This window comes from Balaenoptera acutorostrata, chromosome X (genome assembly GCF_949987535.1).
Source record: "Balaenoptera acutorostrata chromosome X, mBalAcu1.1, whole genome shotgun sequence".
NCBI classification, from domain to species: domain Eukaryota; kingdom Metazoa; phylum Chordata; class Mammalia; order Artiodactyla; family Balaenopteridae; genus Balaenoptera; species Balaenoptera acutorostrata.
Window position 1 is genome coordinate 53,585,182 of NC_080085.1, and position 25,607 is coordinate 53,610,788.

At 40.1% G+C, this 25,607-nt stretch overlaps 1 protein-coding gene across 11 annotated transcripts in view; it reads right to left on the bottom strand.

Moving 5' to 3' along the window:
• ARHGEF9 (Cdc42 guanine nucleotide exchange factor 9) overlaps positions 1-25,607 on the bottom strand; it is a 230,413-nt gene that overhangs the window by 101,643 nt on the left and 103,163 nt on the right. For all 11 annotated transcript variants that reach the window (XM_057538869.1, XM_057538863.1, XM_057538870.1 and 8 more), the window contains one exon: positions 3,076-3,267. In XM_057538869.1, the coding sequence (XP_057394852.1) occupies positions 3,076-3,267 (192 nt within the window). The remainder of the gene's footprint in view (positions 1-3,075; positions 3,268-25,607) is intronic.

A 25,607-nucleotide genomic window follows, 5' to 3' on the forward strand; every position in this document is an offset into this window, starting at 1 on the left:
ATCAGTAAATCAATAAAAAACTCTTTCCCTCATGGAATTTACTTTCTAGTAGGGGAGAAGGGCAATAAACAAAACATAAAAGCAAAATATATAATAAGTCAGAAAGCAGTAAGTGCAATGGAGAAAAATAAAACAAGATAGTACATGGTTACAATTTTAAATAGAGTAGTCAGGGAAGGTCTCAAGGAGATGATATTTGAGTGAAGCTTTGAAGGAGGTGAGAAACGGAGCCACACAGACATCTGAGGGAAGAGTGCTTTAGGCAGAAGGGAAAGCCAGGGGAAAGGCTATGAGGGGGGAGTGTGTCAGGCCTTTTAAACGAACAGCAATTAGGCCATTGTGGCTAAAGTAGTGAGAGCATGTGGGAAAAGAGCAAGAGATGAAGTCACAGAGGTAAGGAGGGGTTGATCACACAGGGCTTTGTAAGTAATAATGAGAACTTTGGCTTTTACTCAGGAAGGAAATGTGAGCCATTGGAAAGTTTTAAGCAGAGGAGTGATATGAACGACTTATGTATTGACATCATCCCTTGGCTGCTGGGTAAAGAACAGACTGTACTAACTTGTATTATAGACCCTATGACATTATAAGATAGCTATCATTTTTAAAAAAATTTTATTGTGGTATAGTTGATTTACAATGTTGTGTTAGTTTCAGGTGTACAGCAAAGTGAATCTGTTATACATATACATATATCCACTCTTTTTCAGCTTCTTTTCCCATATAGGCCATTACAGAGTATTGAGTAGAGTTCCCTGTGCTATACAATAGGTCCTTATTAGTTATCTATTCTATTAGTAGTGTGTATGTGTCAATCCCAATCTTCCAATTTATCCATCCCCTGCCTTACCCTGCAGTAACCATAAATGTATTTTGTACACCTGTAACTATTTCTGTTTTGTAGATAAGTTCATTTGTGGCCTTTTTTTAAGATTCCACATACAAGTGATATCATATGATGTTTGTCTTTCTCTGTCTGACTTACTTCACTCAGTATGACAATCTCTAGGTCCATCCATGTTGCTGTGAATGGCATTATTTCTTTTTTATGGCTGAGTAATATTACATTTATATATGTACCACATCTTTATCCATTCCTCTGTTGATGGACATTTAGGTTGCTTCCATGTCCTGCTATTATAAATAGTGTAAGATAGCATCATTTTACAGCAGTGCTCCTCAAACTTTAATATGTATTGTAAGTCAAATGTGAACCTTGTTAAAATGTAGATTTGAACTCAGGTCTGGAGTGGAATTAAAGATTCTGCATTTCTAACCAGCTCCCAGGTGATTCAGATGCTGTTGGTTTAGGGCAGAATAGTTTGAGGGTAGGAGCTATGTCCAAGGCCCAGCATGGAGCAGAACTCCACTAAATGTTTGCGGAATGAATGACATATCAGTGGTTTGATGCCCAATGCCACGTAACACATTCGAGATGGTAATTAAAAAATATATCAACTATTTGTATGGAGGTAGGAGGAAGAGAAAAAGATAAAAGAGAGACAATGATGGATAGGTGAATAGATGAAAAGGGAAGGAAGGAAAGGAAAACTACCTTTTCCCAAATACAATATTAGATTTACTTCATTTCCTCAATAAAGTTAAGAGGTTGGTAAAATGAAGCCTACTGGACAAATCATAAAATCAAAGGTTAGAGGAGTTAAGAGGCACCTTCAAGGCCACAGGGTTAATTAGTGACTAAGATGTGAAAGCCAGCACTCCATGTCCACAGAGCCCTTGTTCTTTCTACCCTACCTTACTGCCTTGGGGAAAGGGGAGACAACCTTTAACCTTCCTGGAAGGGGTGAAAAAATGAATTTAGGTGAAGAAAGTTAAGGCCCAAAGTCCTTGGTCTTGATCTTTTCAGAGCTGCACTGTCCGATGTGGTTGCTATTAGTCACGTGTGGCTATTTAAATTAAAATGAAATAAAATTTAAAATTCCATTTCTCAGTCATACTAGCCACATCTCAAGTGCTCAACAGCCACAGATATCTGCCCAGTGGCTACTGTAATGGAGACTGCAGATACAGAACATTTTCATCACTGCAGGAAGTCCTATTAGGCAGCACTGCTCTAAGAACTTTGAAAAATGTCAGAGTTATACCATTGATTACAGAGTGGGCCCTGGACCTAATCAGTAGGGCTGGAGGACAGAAAGTAGGACCTGATCTCTCATCTGGAAGAAAGGGGATAAAAATATTCAAGGTAGAGTTTTTCACTGGGTCAAGCATAACGCTATAGAGTGTGTGTGTGTGTGTGTGTGTGTGTGAGAGAGAGAGAGAGAGAGAGAGAGAGAGAGAGAGGGAGAGAAATCCTAAAAACATTCTTTTCTCTATCTCTCATTGGTTTTCTCATACTGTTTAGTAAAAGGTCCTTTGAAAATGCCAACTTGTCTCTGCTGGACTCAAGGCAGTGTGAGAAGAAAAAGGGTCTCATCCTCACTCAGGTCAGAAAGATGGAAGGGATGGAGTTAGACAATGTGGAGCCACAGTCCCTGGAGGGCAGAGTGGCATAGTGGAAGACAAGTATTACCAGGGATACTTGCAAAACATAGAGATTTCCGTGTTTTATCCCAGGCTGAGAATTCACAACTTTTCATGGGGGGTGGGGTCAAAGAGGGCTGGAATCTGCATGTTTAGTAAGCTATCCCAGGGACTTTGGTGCACATTCAAGTTTGTAAACCACTAGCTTGGCAGGAAATGTGTTTTGCTGTAATGAAGTCAGGCCCTTACATGGGGTGGCAACAACTGGATCAGAAGACAAGAGGATAGGGATAGAGATTCCGGCAGAGGGGACAAAGGGAGGCAGAGAGAGAGAGAGGGGGAGAGGGAATATGAATATGAAAGTTAGACAGACAGGTAGATAGCAAAAAGGGGAGAAATAAACAGAGAGACTGAGAAACCCCAAGGGAGGAGTCTCACCCACTGAACAGAATCTAGGAGGTCAGTCAAGCTGTGTTTCCTAATATCTTGGGATTTTCACAGGTACGGCCCAGGAAGGTTGTCATTTCTTCATGGAAGTGCCCTCTACCCCACCCTGAGTGCCCTCACATGCACCATCATAGCTGGACCTACCTCACAAATGTCCTTTAGGTGCTTGATATAATGACGTTCGGTGCTCATGATCTCATTGATGACGTTGGCTCGCATCTGGTCCCGGTTTTGGAGTGGCCGGCCCAGACAAAGGCAGTCTGAGTTGGGGTCCAGGTGCCCATTCTGAACGTCACTGGGCCCTTCCTCCACCCCATCCTCCTGGTTCACCCAGAGCTGTAGAGGCAGGCAGAAGAAGAATAAAAGGTCAGCTTCCTTCTTTGAGAAGTTTTCAGCCAAGTAGAAAAAGGACAAACTAAATTCTTCAGGTATTCAGAGAACCTTCAATGAGAGCCCTCTTAAACTGAATGCCTGGCCTGGCTCTAGGGTGACTTGCTGGTACTAGGCATGAGTCTATTCCTCTCTAGGCCTATGGTGACCTATCCATAAAATGGAGGGTGGAGAAGAGTAGGACTAAACCATCTCTAAGAGTCTTCCTGGCTAGGAAGGTTTCAGAGGAGAAAAGAGTTATGGCAAGCAGAACTCATTCATGCTGGAGCATATCTAGGCAACACAGCTGTGTCAAAAAAATATGTATTAAATTATACATCTTGGGAGGAGAGGCGTCCAAGATAGTGACACAGGAAGACCCTTAGCTCACCTCCTACCATAGACACACCAAATCTACACCTATATAGAGAGCAATTCTTGAGGGCTGATGGAACAGCCATTGCACATAAAAGGACCAGATAGAAATGGGTAGTAAAGATGGAGACATGGTATATGTGGGAAACACACCTCTGTAGTAGCAATTTGCAGTAGGGATAGATATTGCTGAGGGGCATAGGCACAGACTCACCTACCTTGGGAAACAGGAAAAACATAAAACCCAGCAGGTTAAAGAGCAGACTCACAGACTTAGAAAACAAACTTATGGTTACTGGGGGGAAGCGTTGGGGAGAGGGATAGATTGGGAGTTTGGGATTGACATGTACACAATGCTATATTTAAAATAGACAACCAACAAGGACCTACTGTGTAGCACAGGGAACTCTGCTCAATATTCTGTAATAACTTAAATGGGAAAATAATTCGAAAAAGAATAGATACATGTTTATGTATAACTCAATCACTTTGCTGTATACCTGAAACTAATGCAACATTGTTAATCAACTATACTCCAACATAAAATAAAAATTAAAAAAATAAAAATAAAATAAAAAGCACCTAGACTGCACAGTAAGGAAAATCCATTTACTAACACTAGAACTTCTGCCAAATGGGCAAATAACTGCTGGAACCTCCAGGGGCAGTGCAACTAAGGAACACAAACAAATCTTTCTGTGCAGCTGCACAAGCCACAGATTAAATCCCCGAGATCAGCTTGGTAAATCCTGCGCCTGTAGAATACCTGAATGGACAAGTGGTCCCACAACAGAGACTGGTCTAGCCTTCCTAGGAGTGGACTATGGGGGCAAGTAAATGTGGGAGTCGGGCCAGGTCAGAGTGTGAGCTGGCCCCACAGTGCCCACAGCAGGTCCAGAGACCCACCTATAGGTACTGGAGGGCCTCCAGGGGAGGTGGAGATTGGCTCTGGCTCACTGTGGGAGCAAGGACACTGACAGAGGAGGGCCAAGGAAAATATGCTTATTACTATTATACTTTTTTGTTTGTTTCATTTTGTTCAGTTGTTGGTGGTGTTGCATTTATTATTTTTTCTTTTATTTTTAATTTTAATTAAAATTTTTTAAAGATATATATTTATTTTTCTATTTTTAATTTAATTTTTGGTGTGTTAGAGTTTTTTCTTGTTGTTCTTTGTTTCCTTTTTATTTATTTTTTATTTTTTTGATTGTTTTATGTGTATATTTTATGCTTTTTTGCATTATTTGTTTGCTCTATATTTTTGTTTTATTTTTAATTTTTTGTTTAAGTTAGTCTAGTCCTTACTGACTGTTCTCATTTTTAAGTTCTTTTGTTTCTTTGTTCTATTGGGGTTTTTTTTCTTTTTTTCTTTATCTGTGTGTGTGTGTTGTATTGTTGTTGCTCTGCTGTAGGTTCGTGGTAGTTTTTGCTATTTTTTTTAACATCTTTATTGGAGTATAATTGCCTTAAAATGTTGTATTAGTTTCTACTGTATAACAAAGTGAATCAGCTATATGCATACATATATCCCCATATCCCCTCCCTCTTGCGTCTCCCTCTGACACTCCCTAACCCACCACTCTAGGTGGTCACAATCACAGAGCGGATCTCCCTGTGCTATGCAGTGGCTTCCCAATAGCTATCAATTTTACATTTGGTAGCATATATATGTCAGTGCTACCCTCTCACTTCATCCCAGCTTACCCTTCCCACTCCGTGTCCTCAAGTCCATTCTCTATGTCTGCGTCTTTATTCCTGTCCTGCCCCTAGGTTCATCAGAATCATTTTCTTCTAAATCCATATATATGTGTTAGCATATGGTATTTGGTTTTCTCTTTCTGACTCTGTATGACAGACTCTAGGTCCATCCACCTCACTACAAAAAACTCAATTTTGTTTCCTTTTATGGATGAGTAATATTCCATTGTATATATGTGCCACATCTTCTTTATCGATTCATCTGTCTATGGACACTTAGGTTGCTTCCATGTCCTGGCTATTGTAAACAGAGCTGCAATGAACACTGTGGTATATGACTCTTTTTGAATTATGGTTTTCTCAGGGTATATGCCCAGTAGTGGGATTGCTGGGTCATACGGTAGTTCTATTTTTAGTTTTTTAAGGAACCTCCATACTGTTCTGCATAGTCGCTGTATCAATTTACATTCCCACCAACAGTGCAAGAGGGTTCCCTTTTCTCCACACCCTCTCCAGCATTTAATGTTTGTGGATTTTTTGATGATGGCGATTCTGACTGGTGTGAGGTGATACCTCATTGTAGTTTTGATTTGTATTTCTCTAATGATTAGTGATGTTGAGCATTCTTTCATGTGTTTGTTGGTAATCTGTATATCTTCTTTGGAGAAATGTCTATTAAGGTCTTCTGCCCATTTTGGATGGGGATGTTTTATTGATATTGAGTGGGATGAGCTGCTTGTATATTTTAGAGATTAATCCTTTGTCAGTTGCTTCATTTGCAACTATTTTCTCCCATTCTAAGGGTTGTCTTTTTGTCTTGTTCATGGTTTCCTTTGCTGTGCAAAAGCTTTTAAGTTTCATTAGGTCCAATTTGTTTATTTTTGTTTCTATTTCCATTTCTCTAGGAGGTAGGGTGGGTCAAAGAATCTCTTGCTGTGATTTATGTCATAGAGTGTTCTGCCTATGTTTTCCTCTAAGAGTTTGATAGTGTCTGGCCTTACATTTAGGTCTTTAATCCATTTTGAGTTTATTTCTGTGTATGGTGTTAAGAAGTGTTCTAATTTCATTCTTTTACATGTAGTTCTCCAGTTTTCCCAGGGCCAATTAATGAAGAGGCTGTCTTTTTTACATTGTATATTTTTGCCTCCTTTATCAAAGATAAGGTGACCATATGTGTGTGGGTTTCTCTCTGGGCTTTCTATCCTGTTCCATTTATCTATATTTCTATTTTTTGTGCCAGTACCATACTGTCTTGATTACCATAGCTTTGTAGTATAGTCTGAAGTCAGGGAGCCTGGTTCCTCCAGCTCCATTTTTCTTTCTCAAGATTGCTTTGACTATTCGGGGTCTTTTGTATTTCCATACAAACTGTAAAATTTTGGGTCCTAGTTCTGTGAAAAATGTCATTCGTAGTTTGATAGGGATTGCATTGAATCTGTAGATTGCTTTAGGTAGTACAGTCATTTTCACAATGTTGATTCTTCCAATGCAAGAATATGGTATATCTCTCCATCTGTTTGTATCATCTTTAATTTCTTTCATCAGTTTCTTACAGTTTTCTTCATATACATCATTTGTCTCCTTAGGTAGGTTTATTCCTAGGTATTTTATTCTTTTTGTTGCAGTGGTAAATTGGAGTGTTTCCTTAATTTCTCTTTCAGATTTTTTGTTGTTACTGTATAGGAATGCAAGAGACTTCTGTGCATTAATTTCATATCCTGCTACTTTACCAAATTCATTGATTAGCTCTAGTAGTTTTCTGGTAGCATCCTTAATATTCTCTATGTATAGTATCACGTCATCTGCAAACAGTGACAGTTTTACTTCTTCTTTTACGATTTGGATTCCTTTTATTCCTTTTTCTTCTCTGATGGTGGTGCCTAAAATTTCAAAAACTATGGTGAATAATAGCAGTGAGTGTGGGCAACCTTGCCTTGCTCCTGATCTTGGGGGAAATGGTTTCAGTTTGCCACCATTGAGAACGATGCTGGCTGTGGGTTTGTCATATATAGCCTTTATTATGTTGAGGAGGTTCCCTCTATGCCCACATTCTGGAGAGTTTTTATCATAAGTGCGTGTTGAATATTGTTGAAAGCTATTTCTACATTTATTGAGATTATCACATGGATTTATCTTTCAATTTGTTAATATGCTGAATCACAATGATTGATTTGCTTATATTGAAGAATCCTTGCATTCCTGGGATAAAAATCACTTGATCCTACTATGTGATCCTTTTAATGTGCTGTTGGATTCTGTTTGCTAGTATTTTGTTGAGGATTTCTGAATCTATGTTCATCAGTGATATTGGCCTATAGTTTTCTTTTTTTTGTGACATCTTTGTCTGGTTTTGGTATCAGGGTGATGGTGTCCTCATACAATGAGTTTAGGAGGGTTCCTCCCTATGCTATATTTTGGAAGAGTTTGAGAAGGATATGTGTTAGCTCTTCTCTAGATGTTTGATAGAATTCACCTGTGAAGCCATCTGGTCCTGGGCTTTTGTTTGTTGGAAGATTTTTACTCACAGTTTCAACTTCAGTGCTTGTGATTGGTGTGTTCATATTTTCTATTTTTCCTGGTTCAGACTTGGAAGGTATTACTTTTCTAAGAATTTTTCCATTTCTTCCAGGTTTTTCATTTTATTGGCATATAGTTGCTTGTAGTAATCTCATGATCCTTTGTATTTCTGCAGTGTGAGTTGTTCCTTCATTTTCATTTCTAATTCTATTCATTTGAGTCTTCTTTTATGTGTGTGATGAGTCTGGCTATAGGTTTATGAATTCTTGTTTCTTAAAGAATCAGCTTTACTTTTAGTGATTTTTGCTATTCTTCCCTTCATTTCTTTTTATTTCTGATCTGATCTTTATGATTTCTTTCCTTCTGCAAACTTTGTTTTTTTTTTATTTTTGTTCTTCTTTCTCTAATTGCTTTAGGTGTAAGGTTAGGCTGTTTGAGATTTTTCTTGTTTCTTGAGCTGAGATTTTATTGCTATAAACTTCCCTATAGAACTGTTTTGCTACAACCCGCAGGTATTGGGTCATTGTGTTTTCATTGTCATTTGTTTCTAGGTACGTGTTGATTTCCTCTTTGATTTCTTCAATGATCTCTTGGTTATTTAGTAGTGTATTTTTAGCCTCCATGTGTTTGTAATTTTTACAGTTTTTTCCTGAAGTTAATATCTAGTCTCATAGCGTTGTGGTCCGTAAGCATACGTGATACAAATTCAACATAGTTTTGGAAGTTTTAGCCACAGCAATCAGAGAAGAAAAAGAAATAAAAGGAATCCAAATTGGAAAAGAAGTAAAGCTGTCACTGTTTGCAGATGACATGATACTATATAGAGAGAGTCCTAAAGATGCTACCAGAAAACCAGTAGAGCTAATCAATGAATTTGGTAAAGTATCAGGATACAAAATTAATACACAGAAATCTCTTGCATTCCTATACACTAATGATGAAAATCTGTAAGAGAAATTAATGAAACACTCCCATTTACCATCTCAAGAAAAAGAAAAAAATTTCTAGGAATAAACCTACCTAAGAAGACAACAGATCAGTATACAGAAAACTATAAGACACTGATGAATGAAATTAAAGATGATACAAAGAGATAGAGAGGAAGATGGCGGAAGAGTAAGACGCGGAGACCACATTCCTTCCCACAGATACAGTAGAAATACACCTACACGTGGAACTGCTCCTACAGAACACCCACTGAACGCTGGCAGAAAACGTCCGACCTCCAAAAAGGCAAGAAACCCCCCCCGTACTTGGGTAGGGCAAAAGAAAAAAGAAACAACAGAGACAAAAGAATAGGGACGGCACCTGCACCAGTGGGAGGGAGCTGTGAAGGAGGAAAGGTTTCCACGCACTAGGAAGCCCCTTCGCGGGCGGAGACTGCGGGTGGCGGAGGGGGGAAGCTTCGGAGCCACGGAGGAGAGCGCAGCCACAGAGGTGCGGAGGGCAAAGCGGAGAGGTTCCCGCATGGAGGAGCAGTGCCGAACAGCACTCACCAGCCCGAGAGGCTTGTCTGCTCACCCGCCGGGGTGGGCGGGGCTGGGAGCTGAGGCTCGGCTTCCGTCGTCGGATCGCAGGGAGAGGACTGGGGCTGGCGGTGTGAACACAGCCTGAAGGGGTTAGCGCACCACAGCTAGCCGGGAGGGAGTCCGGGGAAAAAGTCTGCAGCTGCCGAAGAGGCAAGAGACTTTTTCTTCCCTCTGTGTTTCCTGGTGCGCAAGAAGAGGGGATTCAGAGCACCGCCTAAACGAACTCCAGAGACTGGCGCGAGACGCAGCTATCAGCGCGGACCCCACAGCAACAGGGGCGCAGAGGGAAAGACGGAGAGATTCCCGCACAGAGGCTTGGCGCCGAGTAGCACTCAGCAGCCCGAGAGGCTTGTCTGCTCACCCGCCGGGGCGGGCGGGGCTGGGAGCTGAGGCTCGGCTTCAGTCGGATCTCAGGGAGAGGACTGGGGTTGGCGGCGTGAACACAGCCTGAAGGGGTTAGTGCACCACAGCTAGCCCGGAGGGAGTCCGGGAAAAAGTCTGCAGCTGCGGAAGAGGCAAGAGACTTTTTCTTGCCTCTACTTTTTCTTGCCTCTTTGTTTCGCGGCGGGCAAGGAGAGGGGATTCAGAGCGCCGCCTAAACGAACTCCAGAGAAGGGCGCGAGCCGCGGCTATCAGCGCGGATCCCACAGCAACAGGGGCGCAGAGGGAAAATCGGAGAGACTCCCGCACAGAGGCTCGGCGCCGAGCGGCGCTCACCAGCCCGAGAGGCTTGTCTGCTCCCCCGCCAGGGCGGGCAGGCCTGGGAGCTGAGGCTCGGGCTGCGGTCGGATCGCAGGGAGAGGACTGGGGCTGGCGGCGTGAACACAGCCTGAAGGGGTTGGCGCACCACAGCTAGCCGGGAGGGAGACCGGGAAAAGGTCTGCAGCTGCCGAAGAGGCAAGAGACTTTTTCTTGCCTCTTTGTTTCGCTGCGCGCAAGGAGAGGGGATTCAGAGCGCCGCCTAAATGAACTCCAGAGAAGGGCGCAAGCCACGGCGATCAGCGCGGACCCCAGAGACGGGCGTGAGACGCTGGGGCTGCTGCTGCCGCCTCCAAAAAGCCTGTGTGTGAGCACAGGTCACTCTCCACACCTTCCCTCCCGGGAGCCTGTGCAGCCCGCCACTGCCAGGGTCCCGGGATCCGGGGACAACATCCCCGGGAGAACGCACTGCGCGCCTCGAGCTGGTGCAACGTCACGCCGGCCTCGGCCGCCGCAGGCTCGCCCCGCCTCCTCCGTACCGCTCCCTCCCCGCGGCCTGGGTGAGCCAGAGCCCCCGAAGCAGCTGCTCCTTTAACCCCGTCCTGTCTGGGCGGGGAACAGACGCCCTCAGGCGACCTACACGCAGAGGCGGGTCCAAATCCAAAGCTGAAACCCGGGAGCTGTGCGAACAGGGAAGAGAAGGGGAAATCTCTCCCAGCAGCCTCAGAAGCAGCGGATTAAAGCTCCACAAACAACTTGATGTACCTGCATCTGTTGAATACCTGAATAGACAACGAATCAGCCCAAATTCAGGAGGTGGACTCTGGGAGCAGGAGATATTAATTTTTCCCCTTTTCCTTTTTTTTGTGAGTGTATATGTATATGCTTCTGGGTGAGATTTTGTCTGTATAGCTTTGCTTTACAATAGCTTTATTTTACTTCACTATATTATAGCCTCTTTCTTTCTTTCTTTCTATTTTTTCTCCCTTTTACTCTGAGCCGTGTGGACGAAAGGCTCTTGGTGCTCCAGCCAGGCATCAGGGCCGTGCCTCTGAGGTGGGAGAGCCAACTTCAGAACACTGGTCCACAAGACACCTCCCAGCTCCACGTAATACCAAACGGCAAAAATCTCCCAGAGATCTCCATCTCAACATCAAGACCCAGCTTCACTCAACGACCAGCAAGCTACAGTGCTGGACATCCTATGCCAAACAACTAGCTAGACAGGAACACAACCCCATCCATTGGCAGAGAGGCTGCCTAAAATCATAATAAGGTCACAGACACCACAAAATACACCACCAGACGTGGACGTGCCCACCAGAAAGACAAGATCTAGCCTCATCCACCAGAACTCAGGCACTAGTTCCCTCCACCAGGAAGCCTACACAACCCACTGAACCAACCTTAGCCGCTGGGGACAGATACCAAAAACAACGGGAACTACGAACCTGCAGCCTGTGAAAAGGAGACCCCAAACACAGTAAGATAGGCAAAATGAGACGACAGAAAAACACACAGCAGATGAAGGAGCAGGCTCAAAACACACTGGACTTAACAAATGAAGAGGAAATAGGTAGTCTACCTGAAAAAGAATTCAGAATAATGATAGTAAGGATGATCCAAAATCTTGGAAACAGAATAGACAAAATGCAAGAAACATTTAACAAGGATGTAGAAGAACTAAAGAGGAACCAAGCAATGATGAAAAACACAATAAATGAAATTAAAAATACTCTAGATGGGATCAATAGTAGAATAACTGAGGCAGAAGAAAGGATAAGTGACCTGGAAGATAAAATGGTGGAAATAACTACTACAGAGCAGGATAAAGAAAAAAGAATGAAAAGAACTGAGGACAGTCTCAGGGACCTCTGGGACAACATTAAACGTGCCAACATTCGAATTATAGGGGTACCAGAAGAAGAAGAGAAAAAGAAAGGGACTGAGAAAATTTTTGAAGAGATTATAGTTGAAAACTTCCCTAATATGGGAAAGGAAATAGTTAATCAAGTCCTGGAAGCACAGAGAGTCCCATACAGGATAAACCCAAGGAGGAACACGCCAAGACACATATTAATCAAACTGTCAAAAATTAAATATAAGGAAAACATATTAAAGGCAGCAAGGGAAAAAAAACAAATAACACACAAGGGAATCCCCATAAGGTTAACATCTGATCTCTCAGCAGAAACTCTGCAAGCCAGAAGGGAGTGGCAGGATATACTTAAAGTCATGAAGGAGAAAAACCTACAACCAAGATTACTCTACCCAGCAAGGATCTCATTCAGATTCGATGGAGAAATTAAAACCTTTACAGACAAGCAAAAGCTGAGAGAGTTCAGCACCACCAAACCAGCTTTACAACAAATGCTAAAGGAAATTCTCTAGGCAAGAAACACAAGAGAAGGAAAACACCTACAATAACAAACCCAATACATTTAAGAAAATGGGAATAGGAACATACATATCGATAATTACCTTGAATGTAAATGGATTAAATGCTCCCACCAAAAGACACAGGCTGGCTGAATGGATACAAAAACAAGACCCATACATATGCTGTCTACAAGAGACCCACTTCAGACCTAGGGACATATACAGACTGAAAGTGAGGGGATGGAAAAAGATATTCCATGCAAATGGAAATCAAAAGAAAGCTGGAGTAGCAATTCTCATATCAGACAAAATAGAGTTTAAAATAAAGACTATTACAAGAGACAAAGAAGGACACTATATAATGATCAAGGGATCGATCCAAGAGGAAGGTATAACAATTGTAAATATTTATGCACCCAACATAGGAGCACCTCAATACATAAGGCAAATACTAACAGCCATGAAAGGGGAAATTGACAGCAACACAATCATAGTAGGGGACGTTAACACCCCACTTTCACCAATGGACAGATCATCCAAAATGAAAATAAATAAGGAAACACAAGCTTTAAATGATACATTAAACAATATGGACTTAATTGATATTTATAGGACATTCCACCCAAAAACAACAGAATATACATTTTTCTCAAGTGCTCATGGAACATTCTCCAGGATAGATCATATCTTGGGTCACAAACCAAGCCTTGGTAAATTTAAGAAAATTGAAATCGTATCAAGTATCTTTTCCGACCACAATGCTATGAGACTAGATATCAATTACAGGAAAAGATCTGTAAAAAATACAAACACATGGAGGCTACACAATACATTACTTAATAACGAAGTGATTACTGAAGAAATCAAAGGGGAAATCAAAAAATACCTAGAAACAAATGACAATGGAGACACGACGACCCAAAACCTATGGGACACAGCAAAAGCAGTGCTAAGAGGGAAGTTTATAGCAATACAAGCCTACCTCAAGAAACAGGAAACATCTCGAATAAACAACCTAACCTTGCACCTAAAGCAATTAGAGAAAGAAGAACAAAAAAACCCCAAAGCCAGCAGAAGGAAAGAAATTATAAAGATCAGGTCAGAAATAAATGAAAAAGAAATGAAGGAAACAATAGCAAAAATCAATGAAACTAAAAGCTGGTTCTTTGAGAAGATAAGCAAAATTGATAAACCATTAGCCAGACTCATCAAGAGAAAAAGGGAGAAGACTCAGATCAATAGAATTAGAAATGAAAAAGGAGAAGTAACCACTGACACTGCAGAAATACAAAAGATCATGAGAGATTACTACAAGCAACTCTATGCCAATAAAATGGACAACCTGGAAGAAATGGACAGATTCTTAGAAATGCACAAACTGCCGAGACTGAACCAGGAAGAAATAGAAAATATGAACAGACCAATCACAAGCACTGAAATTGAAACTGTGATTAAAAACCTTCCAACAAACAAAAGCCCAGGACCAGATGGCTTCACAGGCGAATTCTATCAAACATTTAGAGAAGAGCTAACACCTATCCTTCTCAAACTCTTCCAAAATATTGCAGAGGGAGGAACACTCCCAAACTCATTCTACGAGGCCACCATCACCCTGATACCAAAACCAGACAAAGATGTCACAAAGAAAGAAAACTACAGGCCAATATCACTGATGAACATAGATGCAAAAATCCTCAACAAAATACTAGCAAACAGAATCCAACAGCACATTAAAAGGATCATACACCATGATCAAGTGGGGTTTATCCCAGGAATGCAAGGATTCTTCAATATACGCAAATCAATCAATGTGATACACCATATTAACAAATTGAAGGAGAAAAACCATATGATCATCTCAATAGATGCAGAGAAAGCTTTTGACAAAATTCAACACCCATTTATGATAAAAGCCCTGCAGAAAGTAGGCATAGAGGGAACTTTCCTCAACATAATAAAGGCCATATATGACAAACCCACAGCCAACATTGTCCTCAATGGTGAAAAACTGAAACCATTTCCACTAAGATCAGGAACAAGACAAGGTTGCCCACTCTCACCACTATTATTCAACATAGTTCTGGAAGTCCTAGCCACAGCAATCAGAGAAGACAAAGAAATAAAAGGAATCCAAATCGGAAAAGAAGAAGTAAAGCTGTCACTATTTGCAGATGACATGATACTATACATAGAGAATCCTAAAGATGCTACCAGAAAACTCCTAGAGCTAATCAATGAATTTGGTAAAGTAGCAGGATACAAAATTAATGCACAGAAATCTCTTGCATTTCTATACACTAATGACGAAAAATCTGAAAGTGAAATTAAGAAAACACTCCCATTTACCATTGCAACAAAAAGAATAAAATATCTAGGAATAAACCTACCTAAGGAGACAAAAGACCTGTATGCAGAAAATTATAAGACACTGATGAAAGAAATTAAAGATGATACAAATAGATGGAGAGATATACCATGTTCCTGAATTGGAAGAATCAACATTGTGAAAATGTCTCTACTACCCAAAGCAATCTACAGATTCAATGCAATCCCTATCAAACTACCACTGGCATTTTTCACAGAACTAGAACAAAAAATTTCACAATTTGTATGGAAACACAAAAGACCCCGAATAGCCAAAGCAATCTTGAGATCGAAAAATGGAGCTGGGGGAATCAGGCTCCCTGACTTCAGACTATATTACAAAGCTTCAGTAATCAAGACAGTTTGGTATTGGCACAAAAACAGAAATATAGATCAATGGAACAGGATAGAAAGCCCAGAGATAAACCCACACACATATGGTCAACTTATCTTTGATAAAGGAGGCAAGCATATACAGTGGAGAAAAGACAGCCTCTTCAATAAGTGGTTCTGGGAAAATTGGACAGGAACATGTAAAAGTATGAAATTAGAACACTCCCTGACACCATGCACAAAAATAAACTCAAAATGGATTAAAGACCTAAGTGTAAGGGCAGACACTATCAAACTCTTAGAGGAAAACATAGGCAGAACACTCTATGACATACATCACAGCAAGATTCTTTTTGACCCAGCTCCCAGAGAAATGGAAATAAGAACACAAATAAACAAATGGGACCTAATGAAACTGAAAAGCTTTTGCACAGCAAAGGAAACCATAAACAAGACCAAAAGACAACCCTCAGAATGGGAGAAAATATTTGCAAATGAAGCAACTGACAAAGGATTAATCTCCAAGATTTACAAGCAGCTCATGCAGCTCAATAACAAAAAAACGAACAACCCAATCCAAAAATGGGCAGAAGATCTAAATAGACATTTCTCCAAAGAAGATATACAGATGGCCTACAGACACATGAAAGAATGCTCAACATCATTAATCATTAGAGAAATGCAAATCAAAACTACAATGAGATATCATCTCACACCGGTCAGAATGGCCATCATCAAAAAATCTAGAAACAATAAATGCTGGAGAGGGTGTGGAGGAAAGGGAACACTCTTGCACTGTTGGTGGGAATGTAAATTGATACAGCCACTATGGAGAACAGTATGGAGGTTCCTTAAAAAACTACAAATAGAACTACCATACGACCCAGCAATCCCACTACTGGGCATATACCCTGAGAAAACCATAGGTCAAAAAGAGTCATGTACCAAAATGTTCATTGCAGCTCTATTTACAATAGCCAGGACACGGAAGCAACCTAAATGTCCATCGACAGATGAATGGATAAAGAAGATGTGGCACATATATACAATGGAATATTACTCAGCCATAAAAAGAAATGAAATGGAGGTATTTGTAATGAGGTGGATGGAGTTAGAGTCTGTCATACAGAGTGAAGTAAGTCAGAAAGAGAAAAACAAATACAGTATGCTAACACATATATATGGAATCTAAGGGAAAAAAAAAAAAGGCCATGAAGAACCTAGTGGCAAGACGGGAATAAAGACACAGACCTACTAGAGAATGGACTTGAGGATATGGGGAGGGGGTGGGGTGAGATGTGACAGGGAGAGAGAGTGTCATGGACATATATACACTACCAAATGTAAAATAGATAGCTAGTGGGAAGCAGCCGCATAGCACAGGGAGATCAGCTCGGTGCTTTGTGACCACCTAGAGGGGTGGGATGGGGAGGGTGGGAGGGAGGGAGATGCAAGAGGGAAGAGAAATGGGAACATATTGTATATGTATAACAGATTCACTTTGTTATAAAGCAGATGCTAACACACTATTGTAAGGCAATTATACTTCAATAAAGATGTTTGAAAAAAAAAAAAAAAGAGATAGAGAGATATACCATGTTCTTGCATTGGAAGAATCAACATTGTGAAAATAACCATACTACCCAAAACACTCTACAGATTCAATGCAATCCATATCAAACTACCAATGACAGTTTTCACAAAACTAGAAGAAAAATTTTCACAATTTCTATGGAAACACAGAAGACACAGAATAGCCAAAGCAATCTTGAGAAAGAAAAATGGAGCTGGAGGAATCAGGCTCCCTGACTTCAGACTATACTACGAATCTACAATAATCAATGCAGTATGGTTCTGACACAAAAGCAGATGTATAGAGCAATGGAACAGAATAGAAATCCCAGAGATAATCCCATGTACATATGGTCGCTTATCTTTGATAAAAGAGGGAAGAATATACAATGGAGAAAAGACAACCTCTTCAATAAGTTGTGCTTGGACAACTGGATAGCTACATGTAAAAGAATGAAAATAGTACACTCCCTAACACCATACAGGAAAATAAACTCAAAATGCATTAAAGACATAAATGTAAGGCCAGAAACTATAAAACTCTTAGAGGAAAACATAGGCAGAACACTCTATGACACAAATCACAGCAAGATCCTTTTTGATCCACCTCCTAGAGAAATGGAAATAAAAACAAAAAGAAACAAATTGGACCTAATGAAACTTAAAAGCTTCTGCACAGCAAAGGAAACCATAAAGAAGATGAAAGGACAGCCCACAGAATAGGAGAAACTATTTGCAAATGAAGCAACTGACAATGGATTAATCTCCAAAATTTACAAGCAGCTCATGCAGCTCAGTATCAAAAAACCAAAAAACCGAATCCAAAAATGGGCAGAAGACCTAAATAGACATTTCTCCAAAGAAGACATACAGATTGCCAACAAACACATGAAAGGATGCTCAACATCACTAATCATTAGAGAAAAGCAAATCAAAATTATAATGAGGTATCACCTCACACTAGTCAGAATGGCCATCATCAATAAATCTACAAATAATAAATGCTGGAGAGGGTGTGGAGAAAAGGGAACCCTCTTGCACTGTTGGTGGGAATGTAAATTGATACAGCCACTATGGAGAACAGTGGGGAGGTTCCTTAAAAAGCTAAGACTAGAACTACCATACGACCCAGCAATTCAACTACTGAGCATATACACCAAGAAAACCATAATTCAAAAAGAATCGTGTACGACAGTGTTCACTGCAGCTCTATTTACAATAACCAGGATATGGAAGCAAACTAAGTGTCCATTTACAGATGAATGGAAAAACAAGATGTGGCACATATATACAATGGAATATTTCTCAGCCATAAAAAGAAACGAAATTGAGTTATTTGTAGTGAGGTGTATGGACCTAGAGTGTGTCATAAACAGTGAAGTAAGTCAGAAACAGAAAAACAAATACCGTATGCTAACACATATATATGGAATCTAAAAAAAAAAAAAAACAAAAAACAAGTGGTTATGAAGAACCTAGGGGCAGGACAGGAATAAAGATGCAGACGTAGAGAATGAACTTGATTACACGGGGAGGGGGAAGTGGGGTTAAGTGAGAGAGTGGACTTATGGACTTATATATACTACCAAATGTAAAATAGATAGCTAGTGGGAAGCAGCTGCATAGTACAAGGAGAGCAGCTCAGTGCTTTGTGACCACCTAGAGGGATGGGGTAGGGAGGGTGGGTCGGAGATGCAAGAGGGAGGAGATACGGGGATATATGTTTATGTATAGCTGGTTCACTTTGTTATAAAGCAGAAACTAACACACCATTTTTAAGCAATTATACTCCAATAATGATAAAGAATAAAGAAACATACACACACACTTATAAAGAGAAAAAATAAACAACTAAAAAAAAAAAAACTAACAGACAGAAACCTAGGATAAATGGTAAAAGCAAACCTAAACAGAGAAGATCACACAAAGAGACATACACATACAGACTCACAAAAAGAGAAAAAAGGTAAAAAAATAAAAATACATTTAAAAGATAATAAATTAAAAAAGTAAAATTAAAAAAAAAGGAAGAGAGCAACCAAACCAATAAACAAATCCACAAATGATAACAAGCACTAAAATCTAAACTGTGATAAATGTAAAACCAGAAACCAATCAGATGCAGAAAGCAAACCCAAAGGCTAAAGTTGCTCCCAAAGTCAACCACCTCAATTTTGGGAACATTCTTTGTCTATTCAGGTATTGTTCAAATGCAGCATTTTTCGCGTTGATTGTGGGGATTTAATCTGCTTGTCCTCAGGCTGCACGGAGTAATTCCCCTTTCTTATCTTTGTTCGCACAGCTCCTGGGGTTCAGCTTTGGTTTTGGCTCTGCCTCTGCGTTTAGGCTGCCCTCAGGCATCTATTCCCCTCCCAGACTGGAGGGGTTAAAGCAGCAGCTGATTAGGGCTCTATTGCTCACTCAGGCTGTGTTGAGGGAGGGGTACGGTAGTTATAATTGGAATGCAGGGAGAACCTATGGTGGTAGAAGCCAGCATAACATCATCACAGCCTGAGGCATGCAGTGTGTTCTCCCAGGGGAAGTTGTCCCTGGATCACGGGACCCTGGCAGTGGCATGCTGCACAGGTTACCGGGGTGGTGTGGGTAGTGACCTGTGCTTTCACACAGGATTCTTGGTGGCAGCAGTGGTGGTGTTAGCCATCCATGCCCATCTCTGCAGTCCAAGATGTTAGCCACGGCTTGCATCCATCTCTGGAGCTCGTTTAGGTGGTACTCTGCCTTCTGTGGGCACACAGAGTGGGAATGCCCTCTCCTCGCTCACCCCTAAACAATGGTCTCTTGCCCCTCCAGCAGGTCCAGACTTTTTCCTGGACTCCCTCCTGGCTAGCTGTGGCACACTAGTCCCCTTCAGGCCATCTTCATGCAGCTAACCCTAGTCCTCTCCCTGGGGTTTGACCTGCAAAACTCGAACCTCAGGTCCCAAACCCCACCTGCGACAGTTGGTCAGCAGATAAGCATCTCAGGTTCGTGAGTGCTAGTTAGCACCGATCCTCTGTGAGGGAATCTCTCTGCTTTGCTCTCTGCACCCCTGTTGCTGTACTCTCCTCCATGGCTCCAAAGCTTCCCCCCGGCCACTCTCCATCCCCACCACTGAAGGGGCCCCCTAGTGTGTGGAAACTCTTCCTCTTTCACAGCTCCTTCCCAGATGTCAGGACCCGTCCCTATTCTTTTTTCTCTGTTTTTTTCTTTTTTCTTTTGCCCTGCCAAGGTACGTGGGGATTTTCCTGGCTTTTTGGAAGTCTAAGATCTTCTGCCAGCTTTCAGTAGGTGTTCTGTAGGAGTTGTTCCACATGTAGATGTATTTTTGATGTATTTGTGGAGAGGAAGGTGATTTCCACATCTTAACCCTCCACCATCTTGAAGGTCCTCTCTGTTTTTGCTATTTGTCTTGGGTTTTATTTGTCTGTTTGTTTTCATTTTTTTAAATTTTCTTTTTTTTCTTTTTTCTCTGGCCACACTGTGCAGCTTATGGGATCTTGTTTCTATAGCCTGGGATCAGGCCTGGGCCTCTGGGGTGGGAGCACTGAATCCAGGACACTGGACCACCAAAGAATTCATGGGCACAGGGAATATTAATCAGTGCGCATGCTCCCAGAGGTATCCATATCATCACCAAGACCTGTCCCCACACAGCTGCTTGCAGGATCCAGTGTTGGACATCTAATACTAAACAACCAGCAAGACAGGAACACAGCCTCACGCATCAGCAGACAGGCTGCATGAAGTGGTATTAAGCTCACAGACACCCCAAAACACTCCACCTGACGTGGCCCTGGTCTTCAGAGGGAAAAGACTCAGCACCACCCACCAGAGCACAGGTAACAATCCCTCCCACCAAGAAGCCTAAACAAGCCCTTGGACCAACCTCACCCACCAAGGGGCAGACACCAGAAACAAGAAGAGCTATGACCCTGCAGCCTGATGAAAGGAGACAATAAACACAGTAGCTTAGACAAAATGAGATGACAGAGAAATATGTTGCAAATGAAGGGGCAAGGTAAAATCCCACAAGACCAAATAAATAAAGAAGAAACAGGCAATCTACCTGAAAAAGAATTCAGGGTAATGATAGGAAAGATGATCCAAGATCTCAGAAATAGAATGGAGGTATGGATTGAGAAGATACAAGAAATGTTTAACAAACACCTAGAAGAACTAAAGAACAAACAATCAGTGGTGAACAGCACAATAACTGAAATGAAAAATAAAATAGAAGGAATCAATAGCAGAAAAACTGAGGTAGAAGAATGGATAAGTGTGCTAGAAGATAGAATGGTGGAAATCACTCCCACAGAACAAAGAAAAAAATGAAAAGAATTGAGGACAGTCTCAGAGACCTCTGGGACAACATTAAATGCACCAACATTCGAATTATCGGGGTCCCAGAAGAAGAAGAGAAAAACAAAGGATCTGAGAAAATATTTGAATAGATTATATTCGAAAACTTCACTAACATGGGAAAGGAAATAATCAAGTCCAGGAAGAACAGAGAGTCCCATACAGGATAAACTTAAGGAGAAAAATACTGAGACACATATTAATCAAACTAACAAAAATTAAATACAAAGAAAAAACATTAAAAGCAGCAAGGGAAAAGCAACAAACGACATACATACAAGGGAATCCCCATAAGGTTATCAGCTCATTTTTCAGCAGAACCTCTGCAGGGCAGAAGAAAGTTACACAATATACTTAAAGTGATGAAAGGGAAAAACCTACAACCAAGATTAACCTACCCAGCAAGGATTTCATTCAGATTCGACAGAGAAATCACAAGATATACAGAAAAGCAAAAGCTAAGAGAATTCAGCACCATCAAACCAGCTTTACAACAACTGCTAAAGGAACTTCCTTTAGCTGTCCAAGAGCTAAAGGAACTTCTCCAGGAGGGAAACACAAAAGAATAAAAAGATCTACAAAAATAAAGCAACAATTAAGAAAATGATAATAGGAACATACATATCAATAAGTACCATAAATGTAATTGGATTAAATGCTCTAACCAAAAGACACAGACTGGATGAATGGATACAAAAACGAGACCCATATATATGCTGTCTACAAGAAACCCACTTCAGACCTAGGGACACATACAGACTGAGAGTGAGGGGATGGAAAAAGATATTCCATGCAAATGGAAATCAAAAGAAAGCTGGAGTAGCAATTCTCATATCAGAAAAAAATAGACTTTAAAACAAAGATTATTACAAGAGACAAAGAAGGACACTAGATAATGATCAAGTGATCAATCCAAGAAGAAGATATAACAATTGTAAATAAACATGCACCCAATATAGGAGCACCTGAATACATAAGGCAAATGCTAACAACCAAAAAGGGGAAATGGACAGTAACACAATAATAGTAGGGGATTTTAACACCCCACTTTCACCAATGGACAGATCATCCATAATGAAAATAAATAAGGAAATACAAGCTTTAAATGTTACATTAAACATGATGGAATTAAGTGATATTTATAGGACATTCCATCCAAAAACAGCAGAATACTGCTGTTTCTCCTCAAGTGCTCACGGAACATTCTGCAGGATAGATCACATCCTGGGTCACAAATCAAGCCTCAGTAAATTTAAGAAAATGGAAATTGCATCAATCATCTTTTCCTACCACAATGCTATGAGATTATAAATCACTTACAGGAAAAAAGAACTGTAAAAAATACAAACATATGGTGGCTAAACAATATGCTATGAAATAACCAAGAGATCACTGATGAAACCAAAGAGGAAATGAAAACATACATAGAGACAAATGACAATGAATACATGATGACCTAAAATATACAGGATACAGCAAAAGCAGTTCTAATAGGGAATTTTATAGCAATACAATCCTACCTCAAGAAACAAGAAAAATCTCAAATAAACCACCTAACCTTACACCTAAAGCAATGAGAGAAAGAAGAACAAACAAAACCCAAAGTTAGTAGAAGGAAAGAAATCATTAATATTAGAGCAGAAACAAATGAAATAGAAATGAAGAAAACAATAGCAAAGATCAATGAAACTAAAAGCTGGTTCTTTGAGATGATAAATGAAACTGATAAACCTTTAGCCAGACAGACTCATCAGGAAAAAAAAAATGGAGAGGACTCAAATCAATAAAATTAGAAACGAAAAAGGAGAAGCTACAACTGACACCACAGAAATGCAAAGGATCATAAGAGACTACTACAAGCAATTATATGGCAGTAAAATGGACAACCTGGAAGAAATGGACAAAGTCTTAGAAAAGTACAACCTTCCAAGGCTGAGCCAGGAAGAAATAGAAAATATGAAGAGACCAATCACAAATAATGAAATTGAAACTGTGATTAAAAATCTTCAAACAAACAAAAGTCCAGGACCAGATGGCTTCATAGGAGAATTCTATCAAACATTTAGAGAAGAGCTAACACAGATCCTTTTCAAACTATTTGAAAAATCTGCAGTGGGCAGAACACCCCCAATTCATTCTATGAGTCCACCATCACCCTGATACCAAAACCAGACAAGGATATAACAAAAAGAGAAAATTACAGGCCAATATCACTGATGAACATAGATGGAAAAATCCTTAACAAAGTACTACCAAACCAAATCCAACAACATATTATAAGGGTCATACACCATGATCAAGTGGGATTTATCCCAGGGATGCAAGGATTCTTCAATATATGCAAATCAATCAATGTGATACATCATATTAACAAATTGACAAATGAAAACCATACGATCACCTCAATAGATGGAGAAAAAGATTTTGACAAAATTCAACACCCATTTATGATAAAAACTCTCCAGAAAGTGAGCCCAGAGCGAACCTACCTCAACATAATAAAGGCCATACATGAGAAGCCCATAGCACACATCATTCCTATAGGTGAAAAACTGAAAGCATTTCCTCTAAGATCAGGAAAAAGACAAGGGTGTCCATTCTCACGACTATTATTCAACATAGTTTTGGAAGTTCTATCCATGGCAATCAGAAAAGGAAAAGAAATAAAAGAAATCCAAATTGGAAAAAAAGAAGTAAAACTGTCACTGTTTGCAGATGACATGATACTATACATAGAGAATCCTAAAGATGCAACCAGAAAACTACTAGAGCTAAGCAATGAATTTATTAAATTCACAGGATACAACTTAATACACAGAAATCTCTTGCATTCCTATACACTAACAATGAATGATTAGAAAGAGGAATTAAGGAAATAATCCCATTTACCATTGCAACAAAAATTATAAAATATCTAGGAATAAACCCACATCAGGAGGCAAAAGACCTGTATGCAGAAAACTATAAGATACTGATGAAAGAAATGAAAGACAGTACAAACAGATGGAGAGATATACCATGTTCTTGAACTGGAAGAATCGATACTGTGAAAATGACTATACTACCCAAAGCAGTCTACAGATTCAATGCAATCCCTATGAAATTACCAATGGAATTTTTCACAGAACTAGAGCCAATAAAAATTACATTTTGTATGGTAACACAAAGGAACCCGAATAGACAAAGCAATCTTGAGAATGTAAAATGGAGCTGGAGGAACCAGGCTACCTGCCTTCAGACTATATTACAAAGCTACAGTAATCAAGACAGTATGGTGCTAGCACAAAAACAGAAATATAGATCAATGTAACAGGATAGAAAGCCCAGAGATAAATACACACACCTACTAATCTTTGACAAAGGAGTCAAGAATATACAGTGGAGAACAGACAGTCTCTTTAATAAGTGGTGCTGGGAACTCTGGACAGTTACATGTAAAAGAATGAAATTAGAACACTCCATAACACCATACACAAAAATGAAAACAAAATGGATTAAAGACCTAGATGTAAGACCAGACAGTATTAAACTTAGAGGACAACATTGGCAGAACACTTTATGACATAAATTGCAGCAAGATCTTTTTTGACCTACTTCCTAGAGTAATGAAAATTAAAAAAATAAATAAACAAATGGAACCTAATTAAACTTAAATGCTTTTGCACAGCAAAGAAAACCATAAATAAGACGAAAAGACAAGCCTCAGAACGGGAGAAAATAGTTGCAAATGAAGCAACTGACAAAGGATTAATCTCCAAAATATACCAGCGGCTCATGCAGCTCAATATCAAAAAACATACAACCCTATCAAAAAATGGGCAGATGAGCAAATAGACATTTCTCCAAAGAAAACATGCAGATGGCCATAAAACACATGAAAATATGCTCAACATCACTCATTATTAGAGAAATGCAAATCAAAACTACAATGAGGTGCCACCTCCCACTGGTCAGAACAGCCATTATCAAAAAATCTACAAACAATAAATGTTGGAGAGGGTGTGGAGAAATGGGAACCCTCATGCACTATGGATGGGAATGTAGATTGATAGAGCCACAATGGAAAACAGTATGGAGGTCCCTAAAAAACTAAAAATAGAACTACCATATTACCCAGCAATCCCACTACTGGGCATATACACAGAGAAAACCATAATTCAAAAAGACACATGCATGCCAAAGGTCACTGCAACTCTATTTACAATAGCCAGGACATGGAAGCAACCTAAATGTCCATCAACAGAGGAATCAATAATGAAGATGTGGTACATCTATACAATGGAATATTACTCAGCCATAAAAAGGAATGAAATTTGGTCATTTGTAGAGACGTGGATGGACCTAGAGAGTGTCATACAGAGTGAAGTAATTCAGAAAGAGAAAAACAAATATTGTATATTAACGCATATATGTGGAATCTAGAAAAATAGTATAGATGATCCTCTTTGCAAAGTAGAAATAGAGACACAGACGTAGAGAACA